The sequence below is a fragment of the Pyxicephalus adspersus genome, chromosome 5 (genome assembly GCF_032062135.1).
Source record: "Pyxicephalus adspersus chromosome 5, UCB_Pads_2.0, whole genome shotgun sequence".
NCBI classification, from domain to species: Eukaryota; Metazoa; Chordata; class Amphibia; order Anura; family Pyxicephalidae; genus Pyxicephalus; species Pyxicephalus adspersus.
The window spans coordinates 48,935,664-48,951,045 of NC_092862.1; the positions used below are offsets into that span (position 1 = coordinate 48,935,664).

Sequence of the window (15,382 nt, forward strand, 5' to 3'; positions counted from 1 at the left end):
TATATATGTTTACAAAAGTTGCATATACAGTATTGACAGAAAGTCAATATAGCTCACTATCCAAATAACTCTGTTCATACAGTAAAGTAAGGAGGTGGTAGTATCCTGTGAAAATAGAAGAATAAATGGATGGGGCACAATATTGTAATTTTTTTAAGAAAAACTTGTAGTATTGTGCAAAAAAGTTGTCAATGAGAAGAAGTTTAAAAGGTAAATGTTGTGCAAAAGATAACTGAACAAAATCCCATTATATTCTTTACTATGTAGCTAGTTTACATGTACATTCTGGAGTTTGGTATGTTTCAACAGTGATTTTACACTTTGTGGCATATTTATAGAAAATGTGATTTACAAAAGTGATTTTGTTTATTAAAAGTGCTTATTCGTTATGTGCAAATAGATAAAGACAAGTGTTTTTACAGGTAACTAGAGATGAATAGATATACTTACAGGTAATTAGTAGACATGGGTGAATGTACTAAGAAATGGATTACACACAAAGTGGAAATGTTTATGTTCTGTAATGTGCTTAACGTTGTAACATTATTAGGTAGTATTAGGTACACAATGGATGTAAATCTTTTAGGTGGTGATGCTTGCTTGCAGTGTTTTTACCTAATTTACGCCATAAATCTTTTTTATTGACTCAATCTGCATTTCAGCTTGTTAGAAAATTTAACTACACCAGAAAGAGTCAGTTCACTAGCACAGCCCCATTTTTTCTTTGTGCGGCATTACCCACCTCCTCTTTTGGGAATGTCTACCTCAAGTTATTGCTGCCCTAGATACTTCACTTTTCCCTGCATAATCATTTATGTTGCAGCTGAAGGAGAAGAAAATGGGAAAACCATATTTCCTGAGTAACAGTTTATTGTCCCCTAAAGTTTCCGACATGACTCTCATCAGCAATACCCAGTCGTTTGGATATCTAAGGGGGCTTTTGATCTTAGATCCTAATGATCTGGAAACAGGGTATGTTTAAAACATATTAAAGTACATATAAATGCATAAACACCATCAGTAACATAAATAGGGATAAAAGGGCCCTTACATAGTAAAGTATTTCTCAAATTGAGATTGTAAATTTATGATCACAATTTAGGAAATGCTTAATATTTAACTGGGATTGGCATCTTTTCGGTAAACCTTAGTCAATACTATATATATTCATATACATATATATAATTTAAATGTTTTAAATAAAAAGTTTCAATTTCATTTTTGAGAGTGGCAAAGGGGTAATAACCCTCACCAGGGAGAATTACCCATTTGCCCTGATGACCAGGGACAGAAAGTGATGGGAAATCAAATATTTTACATTGGGCACCAAAGACAAGATGAGCTGAAATCTTCCAGTGTGGTCACTTACAGCACTTATGTATCATTTACAGCTATACTCAGCTCCACAGATTATATGGATTATGTTTGCAGCACAGGAAAAAAAAAGGGAAATTGCCCTGGAAGCTCACTGACAGCAAAAAATATGAATAGAACTTCCAGTCATTCCCTTTTTTAACGATGTATATGTACTATACAATTGAAACAAACCGACTTTGCATTTGCATAACTTCTATTTGTTATAAACCTGTTTGAAACACGTTTAAAGCATTTAATAAATGTTGTAAGAATTTATGACACAAACACATTGTGAAAAAAAATTTATTTTAAAATGTTTTCTTTGTAAGAAAAAAGCAGCCATTGGAAAAGACCCATGTCATGTAATGATTATTCTACAAACTTCATCCATTATCAGTAAAATGTCACAGCAGTTATATGACCATAGCACCTGCTGTTAAATCATGCAATTGTGGGATTCAAGGAAGTAAAACAGTTTAATTTCATGAATCAAGTAGAGAAATAAATAATTGTAAAAATGTTCTAACTTTCAGGGAAGCAGCTCATTATTACTTTCATTATTTTTAAAGTTACAACGTGGCGATGACTACCGTGGCTAGAATTTAGTGGTTAACACATCCTCTTTAAATTTGTTATCTAATAACATATAGGGCTAACTTCATTTATAGCAGCAAGCTACATCATTTTTTTGGAAGAGTGTCTTTTTCTTTTAGAGATGGCAAAAAGAATAAAATATCTATCAGAATATTCGATTATTATATTGAATATATTGGGGTAATTAATGCTGTTCCAATCATCATGGATACAGATACACTGCTTTACCCCATCTGGGTTTATAAATACTATGGAGACCTGAAGCAGCTACTTTGCAAGCCATAAAAACTCAACTGATCTGCATTTCAAAATAAAACTACTATACTGAAATACAGGAAAAAACTACTGGATGTTTCACATTGATTAACTGGATGTTTTAACATACCCATAACCATAACTGGATGTTTCTGATTACATATCCTACTCTAAAGTCATCTTAACCTACCCAAAGGGGTTTCAGATTGTTTAATGTTCATTCACATGTGTCTGGTTAAGTACACCTTCATGTAATAATCCATATTGGGATTTTCAAATGTTTTATAACCATTGGGATAGTTAGAGAAAGATCTTGGCCATACTGAGATAGTTACAAAGCGAATTTTTACCATTCTACCTGGTATTCTTGTATTTTCTCAAGCGGTTATGGACAGAAACCTTGCTACATAGTATTGTACATAATTCTTTAGCCTCTAAAATAATGGTTTGCCTCACAAAGTAGCTGCTTGGGCATTTATTTTAGTGGTGGTACATCACTGCAGGAAAATCCCTTTATCATTCATACACTGAATGCTTTGGAAACAATTTCCTATTTAGTAGAAGCCCTTCATTAAAACATTAGGAATGTTAAAGTAAACATAAAATCTTATTATACCCTTCTCTATATTTTTCTAGGTGCAGTGATCTGATTAAGACAGTGATGGCTGCACTTGGTTTCTTATAAATGTACATTACTTGGGCAAAACCTTCTGGACACCTGAACATCACACTAATATGAGCTTGTTGGAATTCCAGATGCAATAAAATAACTTACAGCATTGAAATCTCCATTGATAAACAGCATTTGGATATCTGTGCCCTTCCAACCTTGTGGCTACAGTCCGAGGAAGACCCATTTCTTTTATAGCATGACTATACCCCTTTGCACAAAACCAGTCTTCTAAAGACACTGTTTAAAAATATTTGTGTGAAGGAGCTTGAGTGACCTACAAAGGTCCCTGACTTTAGTTATATTGAATAACTTTGAGAAGAATTGGAAGGCTGAGTGTGAGCCAGGTCTTCTCTTCCAATATCAGTACCTGACCTAAGAAATGTTTACCTAGATAGGTACAAATTCTTACACAAAACCTGTAAAACCTAGTGGAAAGCTTATAGAAAATTAGAGGTTGTATAGGTTGTCATAATAATGCTCATAGTTTTGGAACGGGATGGCCAGCAACATTATAAAAGTATGATGATCAAGTGTCCAAAAATCTTTGTCCATGTAATAAATATACTGATGGAATATGTAAAGCATCTATAAAAATCATATTGTTTGTGATTGATAATATTCCATATTTGGTAGATATTACCTGCTGCATGACAATCCTAATTTTTCATTCTACAAAATGTATTTATGAAAAGAATGGAAGATGTTCACCGATAAATTAAGAAAGGCCATTTTCAAAGGAGGATGATAGATTACCATTACCATAAGAACCTAACTTGCATATGTCATATTGTTCTGTTCAATACTAAAACCACAAGTAACAGTGGGGAGCGTGCTCTTCATTGCACTCAAACACCTTCAATAATTGCTCAAATTAATTCAGTTACAAATGGCCTTAAAAACGTCAAACTTATACTGCTGTTTTAAATTTTTGATGATCATTTTGTTAGTGTGTAATTTTCCTGAGAAAAGTCAATGATGATTAAATATAATATTCTGTCAGGTTGTAAAAATAAAAATAAGGCAGTTAACAAGATTGTCATTTGGTGTATTTCTTCTTTAGTTTTCTACGTCCATTGAGGCTTTAATGCATAAATAATCCGTTTCCATATCACAGGCAAATGTACAGTCACTGCATGACCTTCTGCTGCATTGAGTCTTGACAGAATGAAAAGAATCATCATATTGCAATGTCATGTTTAGGACACCGTAAAGCAGCATATTGCACATTCTAAAAGTTATCAATTCTGAAGAAAAGCTTGTACAGCCCAAACGTCACTCCTATTCCTACGATCATTTTGTAGGTGTCACATCTTCGGGCAATGTAAATTCTGTAGCTCTTCTAACAAAAAAGTAACTGTGATAAAGTTGGCTTTTTAGACCAAATAAAATAATAGATCTCCTGTACTGTCCCTGTTGGTGTGCTGCTACTGAGTTCTGTAAGAGGAAAAACAGTTTCTTCATTGCAGGAGTCTATGCTCTTATGAGAGCAATGGTAACATTGTGCTTTTCAATAATCCAGGGGAATTCAACTGAATTACTGAGTTCATGAAAGTCATTTATTTTTTTCTCTTGTCCATTTGATCATAGTTTCTGGTGAGCGGTATAAGAATATTAGTTTGGCATATAAATCTTCTTCCAGTTCCAGTTCTCCAGTCTCTCGAACTAGGAAAATGTCTGTGCACAGTTTCAATATACGGTCCACATTTGGTAGTTCTTCAAACATGATTGAATGAGATATTCCACTAAAAAATTCACGAACAAATTTTCCAATAACCAGTACCACAGATGCATACAGTCCCATGATTCTGTAAATAGAAGAATATATCATTTACTCCACAAGTTATGTCATGTTTTATTTTAACCTAGTAATGGATCTACATTTATAGGAGCCCATGCCGTCTGTGCCATTGCACACAGGCCACAAATAATAAGTGACTATCAAAGGTGAGCCATCTGTGAATTGTGATTTGCTGTAATGACAACAACACTACAGTTACAAGATGAACAGACTGTCCTTTTACTTTGCACTTTAAATGATAAAATAACAGAATTTATGTATGTGATAATGCAGCCATTATTGCATATCTAAACCCAAAAACAAACATTTGTTACCAGTCCTGCATTAGTTTGTCTTGTTCTTCCCTTTATTTTCACCTGGTAAGCCTGCAATTAAAACATTTCCTGTTCTTTGGTCCCTTGTTACCTGGGCTGGACTACTAGTATGTCTGCCTTTCTTCATATCCCTCCATTACATGGAGAGGGAGGGGGTGATGGGATTAGAATTTAACATTAGAAATATAACTGTGTTTTGGCATGTCAGTGCAACTTACAGGAAATGACAAGGGCACTGCACTTCTGGCAAGTTCAAAAGCTATTTTCTGTATTATACATTCATACATTCTCAGCGTAACTCAGTGCTGGAATGAATGAACTCCTATGGGCTAGTGAGGATGTTATGTCATTCTGGCCTGGCCAGTACAGATCACCAAAAATCCCGAACCAGAAAAAGGATTGTCTGAATGTGTCTGCATTGCCAAGGAGTGATGGGAGGTAAGTCTACCTACCTGTTATTCTCCTATACAGACAAATAAGAATGTATAACAAATGGATACACACTCATGGCAATCACAATGCAAATGCAATTAAATACCCACATACATTGGCACATTCAGAATCTATACCTTCTGCAATGCTTCTAGAGTTCTGGTTACTGTAAAAAACTATAGTGAATATATAAAGTATTGTATTATACTTTATAAAGTAAATAAACCTTTATATAATCATATCATGATCAATTATATTAGGGGTTCCTTTGTGAAATGAAGGCATTTTGAATCTATTTGTTAACTATGTGCTACACCTTCTGCTCTAATGAGTAAAGATATTAACCAAGTCTATTTTCCTAAATAATACTGTATCTAAAAACAATGAAGGTTGTAAAGGTAAACATACTTACCCATAACCTGCTAAGAATCCTAAACTAGGAGGGCTGACTTTATCGCTGAAAACGAACAATTCTAATCCAGCTTTATTTGAGAATTGCTTATGTGTTTGATTAAGGACCCACCACTCTTGCAAATTGTCTCCAGTATAATTTTTGTTTAAGAAGACGTCAATATTTGCAAACTGTTGACCTGTCAATAAAGCACAGGATTAATATTATTAGTATATTCAGTTGTCTGTATACAGAGATTTAAAACTTGCAACTACCCTCTTTTAAAAAAGACTTACCTTTAAGGAGTTGCAGGATCGGCTTTGCAGTAGAATCACTCGGTGCCTTGATGTACCATGGATAGATATTTTCAAGTGTTCTAAAAAAAAAACACTATTATTGTATTTCAACTGAGGTGTTGATGTACTAATACTGTTACATAATAAATTTCATCTAAAACTGTTCAAAAAAGTTAGCACAAAAAGAAAAGATGGCATACCCAGGTAAATGACCAGTAGTGAATGAATTAATTTAAAAACCAAGTAAACTACTTTTTGTTGCTTGATCAAAGATTTCCTTGTTTATTTACAGATTAAAAATTAAGCAAGAAATTCAGGGTTAGTCCACCCAAAACCACATACAAAACTTTGGGGTAAAAGAAATTGGGTTGGATCACTTATTTTTTTAATTCCACCCATTTTCATTCATTTTAATTTCAGACAGCTGTACATCGAGCATAAAATGTCGGAGTGGTATAAACCATTTTGTATGGCTGCCTTCAAACCCAGCATGTGTCCTTAATAATTCTCTTATAGATGGTTTAAGCTATTTGAAATATTACAAACAAGATCAATACAAATTATTTTTTAATCTAGTAATTTATAGGAATCATATATCTTGAAATCTGCCAGCTCTAGATTGCTCAATGCTGCAATAATGGGATGGGCATATTCTTTTAGCACCGTTTAGGTACTTTATCAAATTGGTAAAACTACCCACATACAGCCAATACAGCTGGCGTGGGTTCAAGAAGCCAGGAATATCTAGGATGCTAAAGCTTATAAATTGAGTTTACTGACAAATATACATTTCTATGCATGTAAGATCCAGCATTTGAACATTGCTAACACAAAACAAATAGGCACTGTGTTCTGGATGTTCCAGATGCACAGCAATAGTACTGCAACATGATGATGATTAGTATATAGTAAGTTCAGGTGATCATATTTTTCCTCCCCAACACAAGCCTGCACTGCAACAATATTGCAGAGATTTATCCTTGTTCTTCTTTTTTTTGCTTTGGTAAATATGGCTCATTGTATACAGAATCTCAAGACTATTTATAAACAGGGACTATTTGAGGAAATGTCTGATTCCCTGTTTTATAAATAGAGCCCTTAGAATATATTTCATACTCATACTTACACTGGAGCTGAAGAGTCTGATACCATCATTTTAGCCAGGTCTATTCGTGTTTTATTGTTCAATGAAACTGTATACTTATCACCTGTGATTTCCGCTTTAGCTCCAAGACTCAAATTTCTACATGGATAGACAAAAATTATTAGGTAATTATCAGTGTGTAGATATTAAATTTACTGCATTTTTATCTGATTTTCTATACTTTTTTTTTGTACATTTTCTTTCATTCTCAATAAAAAGCATTTGAAAAAATGTAATTTCAGCCTAGTCTTTCTACTGACTGTAAGGTAATCAAAGTGATCTATTTTTTTTTTTTTATAAATTAGGAGTACCTGAAGAAATATAAACACTAATGATAACAATAAGTTTTGTTTCTTCTATTTTACACTGTTTTCAGCTGGTAAATATATTTGTTATATTACAATAATATGAACTTCAGGTAGATAAATTTATACCAATAACAGAATGAACTACATACACTACCCACAGGTTATCAGCGCCGTTTTAATATTATATTGTCAACAGTAACAGAATAATTATGATTGTGTATCTATACCTATGAATAGTCCAAGTGACAACCAATGTGAATTCATGAGACAAATCTGCAATGTTTTCTATCATCATTTTTCTACTTGGAGGGCTAATGGTCCATAAAGAATTTGAATTTCCTTCTAGTTCTGCAATAGTGATGTCTTCAACTCCATATCCTTCCAAGAACTGAAGAGCAGACTAAAATAAAAATATACAGCAATGTGTTACAATAGGCAGAATAATCTTTAACTGAACTGTTAACAACAAATCAGGGCTGTTTAGGGACATTAGGAAAAGCTATAAAGTTTAACAACTTTTACTATAACGACTGGTAATTAATTGTTTTGCTCCTACATACAAAAGGTTTAAAAAAAGAATTCTACCGAAGGAAAGAGACAGGGCTCTTGGTCAACTGCACCAAAGCATTGTTATAACTATGGTGGAGAGCACAATACAAAGATTCATTTTATTGTCCTTGTTCAACACACATGTACACTTCAGAAGTCTTTCAGGCACATGCATTTGTGTTTGTGGCTCTCCACTGTCTCCCGTTGCAGAAACCAGCAGTAGTCGCCCATCATGTTGGGGTTGCACCGGCCTTGATATCTTGTTTCCATAACAGAAATGTCCTGGTGGAATGCGTCCCCTTTTTCATCACTCACATCACCCATGTTTTGTGGGAAGAAGTCCAAATGGGAATGTAAAAAGCTAATTTTAAGTGACATTCGGCAGCCAAGTTGATGGTATGTGGTTAGCATGTTGTTCACGAGTTCAGCATGGTTGTCAGCTCACTGATTGCCCAGAAAGTTTTGTGTAACTAGCACAAATTAATCCCAAGCAGCAAGTTCAAGTGGGTTGAGTTTGTCTCTGAATGTGGCATCACGCATCAAATTGAGGATTTGGGGACCAACAAAAATGCCTGCTAACAGTTTAGCATCTGTTATAACTTTTCCAAACATGTCCTTCATATACTGAAACCCCATATCATCAGGATCCATTGCAACAACAAAGTTTTTCATTAATTTGAAATGGCAGAAGGTAAACTTTTTGTAGATCAATGAGTGATTTATGCTTCACTTTGTACTGGCCAACAGTGTGTTAAGGTCTGGGTGACCATTCTTTCACTTTGTAATGGTTGCTGTCATCACAACTGTTCCACAGGCACAGAAAGCGCATATATTTTGTATATTCCAATTGCAGGCCAAGAAGAAGTGCCACCACCTTTAGGTCACCACAAACGGTCCATTTGCGTTCTGAATAGTTAATCAATTTCAAAATGACCTCCATGGATTCGTATGTCTCTTTCATTCCCATGGCATAAGCAAGAGGAACAGAAGGTTTTTTGTTACCTTTATGCAGCAATACAGCTTTCAAACTTGCTTTGCTTGAGTCTGTGAACAATCTCCACTACTCTGGTATGTATTCACAGCCTAACTTCATCATCAGACCACTCATGTCGGTACAGAAAAAAAAATTCGTTTTTTTGCAGCTTGTAAAAACCTGCAAACTTTGTGTGATGATCACGAAAGTGTGAAGCTGTCGTTCCTTTTTGTAGCAAATTCCACTCCTTTATTCTGGAGGCTAACAGTTCAGACTTCTCTTTTGACAAAGACAGGTCCCTTACTAGATCATTCAAATCTGATTGACTTAAAAAATGTGGCTTACCCTTTTTAAATTAGGGTTCATAACATTAATTAACATCGACATAATTTTCCTGTGCCTTATCCGACATGTCACTGTCAGTAATAACAGATGTAGGAGGGACTGGCACTGGATTCTCTGCATCATGTGGCACTGGCTTCACAATGGGCAGATTCACAATCAGGATAGACGATTTTTGACTTGGTCTTCAAAAACCCAGCAATTTTACTCATACAGAAGTAGCAATCTGAGTGATGATCTTTTGGCTCACACCAAACCATAGACACAGCAAAAGGCGCTTTACTCCTTCAGTGGTAGCTGCAACCGTTATAATGTTCCAATGTAGAAATACATTACCCAATTACAGACCATTTGAACAGCTATAGCACCCCTATAACTTGTCTGTATGTATGTGATAGGCAAATTCTGAGTTCAGATTTGGAATCAGTATACTCGATATTAAGTAAATCACATGTGCTATTCCCAGTAGCAAAATCGTTGTTGTGCAGTGTTATAGATAGAGTAAGCAGCTTATGGCAGGTCTTCAAATACCCACTCCTATTATAAGAGTTATGTACTTACTGTTTCCTTGTTAAAGTTTCTTTGAAATGTTCTGTAAAGACCATCTGTCATATCTTTCAGCTGGTTCTGTTGAGCACTCATTGTAAAAATTGGCTAAAAACAAAATACAGTTAATGAATGTGTGCAATTTTTTGGGAAATGTAAGATATATTAATAATAATAAAAATAAAATAAGCATAATAAGTTACTTAACACAATCACAAACTGATCAGGTATATATTGTTTTAAGATCAGTAAAACTACCTATTAGGAAACAAACTAAATGCCAGATATAATTATTATTATCATCATTAATAATTTTCTGAGTTTTAGCTTTGCTTTGCTAGGCTAGATGTTTTTAGGTAGAACATGTGTCTTGTAAAGCTGGTGTGCAGGGGCAAGTGACCTAGATATATCCTTGCCAAATACACCACAAAAAAGCAGTGTAATGCCCCTGTTGGGTCTAGCACTCACAGGTTGAACTTAGAAAATTGCCATTTTGTGTAACATATAGGTATACTTTGGTATACAAAAGATAGCAAACTTACAAAAGATACTGCAGCATTACAAGGCACACATTACAGCACACCTCTAAATGTGTACAATATTTGATGATGTTAGGTAAAGGGTACAGTTCACTAAACTGCACTGCACTAAAAAGCATTAAAAGAAATATGACAGATTCATTTTTGATCCTCTGCGAGGGTTTAAAAGCTGGTGCACATATTTGGTCTTTTGAAAGCAGTCTCTGCTTTCTGCTTTGAAGTGCTGCACAGTGCTTGTGTCTAACTGCTTTTTCTCACAGTGCCTGTAAACATGTAAAAGTTGTATAAAAACATGGAACTTGTTGTACTTAACATGAAAAGTGAATATTTGCTATGTTACAGGGTGTGTCTAGAAGTGTTAATTGTGCCTAAGCTATACTGTACTTTCCTTTTAAGGGTCACTTGGCTGGAATGGATCTGATCCAGGATTTAAAACATTTGCTAACAAAAAGCAAATTACTTTTAGGGAAATCAGCACCCAAGTTGAACTTCCACATTACAGATCACCAGGTGGTCTGTTGTTTTTTGATTGTGGCAATTAAAACTAGTTAATAAGAATAATGTTGCACCATAGCTGTTAGTGTCATTATATCACAATATTAAAGATGAGTCTTACTTGATATCCTCCCAGGGTGATTTTGATGGACACATCCAAGGGCTTGTTTGTAACACCAGCAACTGACTTTATTAAAGACATGAACAGCAGAGGGAACCAGACGATGCAAATCAGAAGAACCACAATCATGCCACCCATTCCGTATTTCACAACCTTTTTCTTTTTCTGACCACGTGGCTGAGGATATCTCTACAGAAGAACAAATTCAAATGATAAAAGACACCATAATGTAATCTGAGGTATGTATGTTGTTTAAATGTTGTATGGTTGTTTTTTTGTATATCTTCTTTATCTTCAATAAAAATACATTTATATACAATCAAAATACTCATAGGAGCAATATCCAAATCTATATTTTTATGTTTTTCAGAATATGGTGAGATAATGTGTTCTTAACTTTTAAAACCTTTATCATATACATGCAAGTGTTGCAATATTTCATGGCTTTCTAATGCAGGTCTTTTTTTTTTTTACAAAACTGAAGAGGTTTATCATCCAAAAACCCACTCAAGTCATTAAGTCAATAAAGTGCAGTGTTTTGTACAGTCTTGGTGATATAAACCAAATTCTGTACAAAATATGGAAGCTACCACTGTTTTCCTACTTCTAAAATACTAGAAACCTGGCTGTCCTGGGTATGGATAAATATGGACATTAGAAAAGACATTTAGAAATAATCTGCTTGCTTACTACACTGCAGAAGTTTATAAAGTGGAAGTATACAGCAGCCAGGGGGCTAAAATTTTATGTTATAAAATTAATGTTATGCAATGACAAGACATTCATTACCTTTTCAGATTCACGCCAACATTTTAGTATAAATATATGAGCATAAATATCTTCTACACAGATCCAGCTGGAAAGGCTGAGTGTGGTGTCAGTCCATACCCAATCCATGACAGCTCGTAGCTCAGTTAAAAATGGCACCAAGCGAAACCTAAAAAAAGAGATCACACATTACTAGAGCCACATGAAGCCCCAGTTGCTAATCAGAAAAGTATGGGTAGAAATTAAAGTCCATTTAAAGTTCTACTTTGAAAATCAGCAGTCAGGTAGGTGTTTATTGAAGAATGGAAAAGTTAAAAGTTTGCAGGATGCCTTTACCAAGTCAGTTAGTGCACACTATCTGTTATAAAATAAACACAAATCTAGCAGGTATTTTTTAGCTGCTCAACATGGAGCTTTATGTATTTTATTTTCTTCCCTAAGGCAACTGGATATCATACCTATACATAGCAGAGTTACTTTTGCACAAATTAGAACTGTTTATTTGTTTAATTGATTATTGTAAGGCCTCTTTATGCAAAGATGTAACTGGTGCTGCTACACTCTGGCCTGCTTAGGACTGACTATCCCTGCCTCAAATTAGAAAGTCAATTACTAACAGTCCCCAATCACATAATGAGAAAGATATCTTCTTTGCTCTGATTGAACTGCATTTCCAAAAGGTATTACATGTTTATACACTATGAGTTACTAAATGTTACTGCATTCTGCAATCTATATATATATATATTATATATGTTCTGACACTTACCCTTGAAATAAGAACAGATTGACATAGTTGTAGCTCTTTGTCAAGAAGTTTCCGAGCACACGTGTGGGATATCCACAGCGAATCTGATATGCTGAAAGTCCAAAGTAGATACACTTCACAAAATACCATAGCTGAGCAACTGTGTTCTGGCTGAACTTCCTGTACAACATCAAGAGAAGTAGGATTATTCCTCCATTATTATTAAATGACAATTGTGTTAAAATTATCATTAGCAAATATATAATTGCTATAAATACCTCTCTGTTACACCTGGCAAAATGAAAAACATCCAAAAATGTATTCCGAATACCAGGATGACTTGGAAAATTACTTTTCCCATGACGGTTTTCCTAAGATAGAGTGCGCGATCCACAACCATGGTACCAAACTGTATTAACACCATAACTAAGAAAGCCTCTGGGACCTGGTCTTCTGACAATGATGAGGTGATGTCTGCTGCAGCTGAATGTTTCTGACAATATAAATATAAGATTCGGAAATCACTTGGGAAGTACATCATTCAGATGACTATATATATATACTAGCAGTTTGTCTATGTGAATGTGATTTCTTGTTAAGCAAATAAATATATATAAAAAATTAATATCATAATAATAGATAATTTTTTAATTTATTAAAAATATAATCAAAAAAAATATTTTTTATTCATTCATTATTCTTCGAACTGTTCTGCTTTTTTAGCTACCCATAATGCCGATGAGTGGCAGACTGGTGGGAGGATGGAGACATATTGGCAAATTCATTGGTGGTCTGTAATCAGGGAAAAGGTTAGGTACCCTTAACATAAAAAATATTTAAACCTAGAAACAAAAAAATTGCAGCTCACTAGTTTAAAAATGTGGTAATTGTGTTACATTTTGAGCTGAGAACATTTTTACTAAGTACAAAAATGACATGTTGCTCTTCCCGTAAATTCCTTTTCATTCCTGGGAACTGACCCGGATGCATACCATTCTCTTATATCTCTAGGGTAAGCTACGAGACTTATCAAACCCCATGCAATGAAGATGAACAAGTGTAGATGTGTGTAAAGTCCATGGGTGACAACTATGGCTACCTTAATGGGTACAGTGAAAAAAAACATTGCCATCCAAGAACAGAACAGGTGCAATTTCCAGGATTACCAGATGGAAAAGCCTGAAAAAAGTAATGCAGTCACCACATCAATGGACTATAATGCTAAGGAATATTCCATAAACAGAAGAGTGACAATGTCTACCCTGTTTAGGCGTAAATGCAAGGAAGGTGTGGCGCAGCCTCCCAAAAAACACCCGGTTCAGCTCGGGAAAAGCAATAATTGGATAAGGTTTCATAAACCATCAGACAGCTTAGCCACCTATCCCTGGATTTGTTATAGGGCGCTGTCTGAGAGTGCCCCATGGACATTATACCATCATCTCATTCAGCCAAAATTAGATGGATAAAGAGAATGACATCTTATGTATATGGGCACCAAAATCATTTACTGGCCTATCCAATTCTTTTAACAAATCATAATTCTCTGATGATTAAAAACAAAGCCAAAAACATTGAAATGTTTAAGATATCTTGCACAATATTATAAATTTGTCTTGTTCTACCCGAACAAACTTGGCACTTTTATTAGTACAATAACTTACTCCAAAAGCCCAGAAGCCAAACACAATAATAATGAAGTCTACTGTATCTGCCAGGAACATTAAGACGTAGACATCTGTCACAGCACTGTAGTCTGGATGAATGAGATTGTAGAAGAACTGTCGGATTGGCAAATATATTTGAAGGACTCTGGAAGAAAAAGCAGGAAAAACCTATCATCAGTAGAGAGTTCACAGTCTTCTGGTGCTCTCTGCTTTGGTATTTATAAATGTAAAGTATGTACAGCTTGTTCAGAAAAGTTTTCTAATAATAATAATGCTAACATTTGTAGAGCACTTTGTCCCAAAAGACCTAAACTGCTTAAAGTTCTGGCCAAACATCAAACCTGGGGCCGCCACCACCACATTAGTGACAACGATTCATGATTAAAGGTGAAGGTTGTTTAAAACAAGAAATCATGCTTCCTAAAGCCTGTAATCAATGGAGCGGATTTCAAAAACTGGAGCAAAGATGAAGCATTAACTCATAAGAACAAATCTGATTTCCTAATTCATTTAATGATAACTGATTGGTTTCCATAACTTTCTTTTTGTTTTTTTATTTTCATTTTCCAAGTCATGTAAATTAGCCCCAAATAAACCTGAATAAGAAAAAAAGTATTTCCCCATACATTTCTAGGCTTTACAAAAATGGTTTAGTATTTTTTTTTACAATATGTTTTTAGCAAAATACATAGAAAGCTTTATTTTGTTTTGCAACAATGAAAATGTACTATTTAACTGGTAAAGCAGAGGATGTAGTTGTGTATTTTTTATACAACAACTAAGTGTGTCTAAAAATGTTGTAATTTAAAACTTCTTACGTCTTAATAGTAAATGCTTTTGCTTTGATGAGTTGCTCCCGAAGCTTTTCCATAAGTATTTCTTTTCTGGATTTCTGTTTCACACTTAGCATACTGCTACCTTTTTGGCTGCTATTTCGAGTGCTGGTGCTACCTTTATTGGAAACACATTGCAAAAACCATTATTACTGGTTTACATACATGGATGTTATAACATTTACATTCTCTAAACAATATTCCAAATGCATTAGGAGTTAAATGAATAAATGATTGGTATAA

At 34.5% G+C, this 15,382-nt stretch overlaps 1 protein-coding gene across 4 annotated transcripts in view; it reads right to left on the reverse strand.

Annotated features, from left to right (window-relative positions):
- Positions 1–1,653: 1,653 nt before the first annotated feature.
- The window catches only part of PIEZO2 (piezo type mechanosensitive ion channel component 2), a 216,519-nt gene continuing 202,790 nt past the window's right edge, over positions 1,654–15,382 (reverse strand). For all 4 annotated transcript variants that reach the window (XM_072411452.1, XM_072411453.1, XM_072411451.1 and 1 more), the window contains 12 exons: positions 15,125–15,257; positions 14,304–14,451; positions 12,921–13,135; positions 12,664–12,822; positions 11,916–12,063; positions 11,127–11,315; positions 9,987–10,079; positions 7,789–7,961; positions 7,236–7,352; positions 6,110–6,189; positions 5,835–6,012; positions 1,654–4,683 (listed from right to left, as the gene is read on the reverse strand). In XM_072411452.1, coding sequence (XP_072267553.1) covers positions 4,431–4,683; positions 5,835–6,012; positions 6,110–6,189; positions 7,236–7,352; positions 7,789–7,961; positions 9,987–10,079; positions 11,127–11,315; positions 11,916–12,063; positions 12,664–12,822; positions 12,921–13,135; positions 14,304–14,451; positions 15,125–15,257 — 1,886 coding nt within the window. In that variant the 3' untranslated portion in view covers positions 1,654–4,430. The remainder of the gene's footprint in view (positions 4,684–5,834; positions 6,013–6,109; positions 6,190–7,235; positions 7,353–7,788; positions 7,962–9,986; positions 10,080–11,126; positions 11,316–11,915; positions 12,064–12,663; positions 12,823–12,920; positions 13,136–14,303; positions 14,452–15,124; positions 15,258–15,382) is intronic.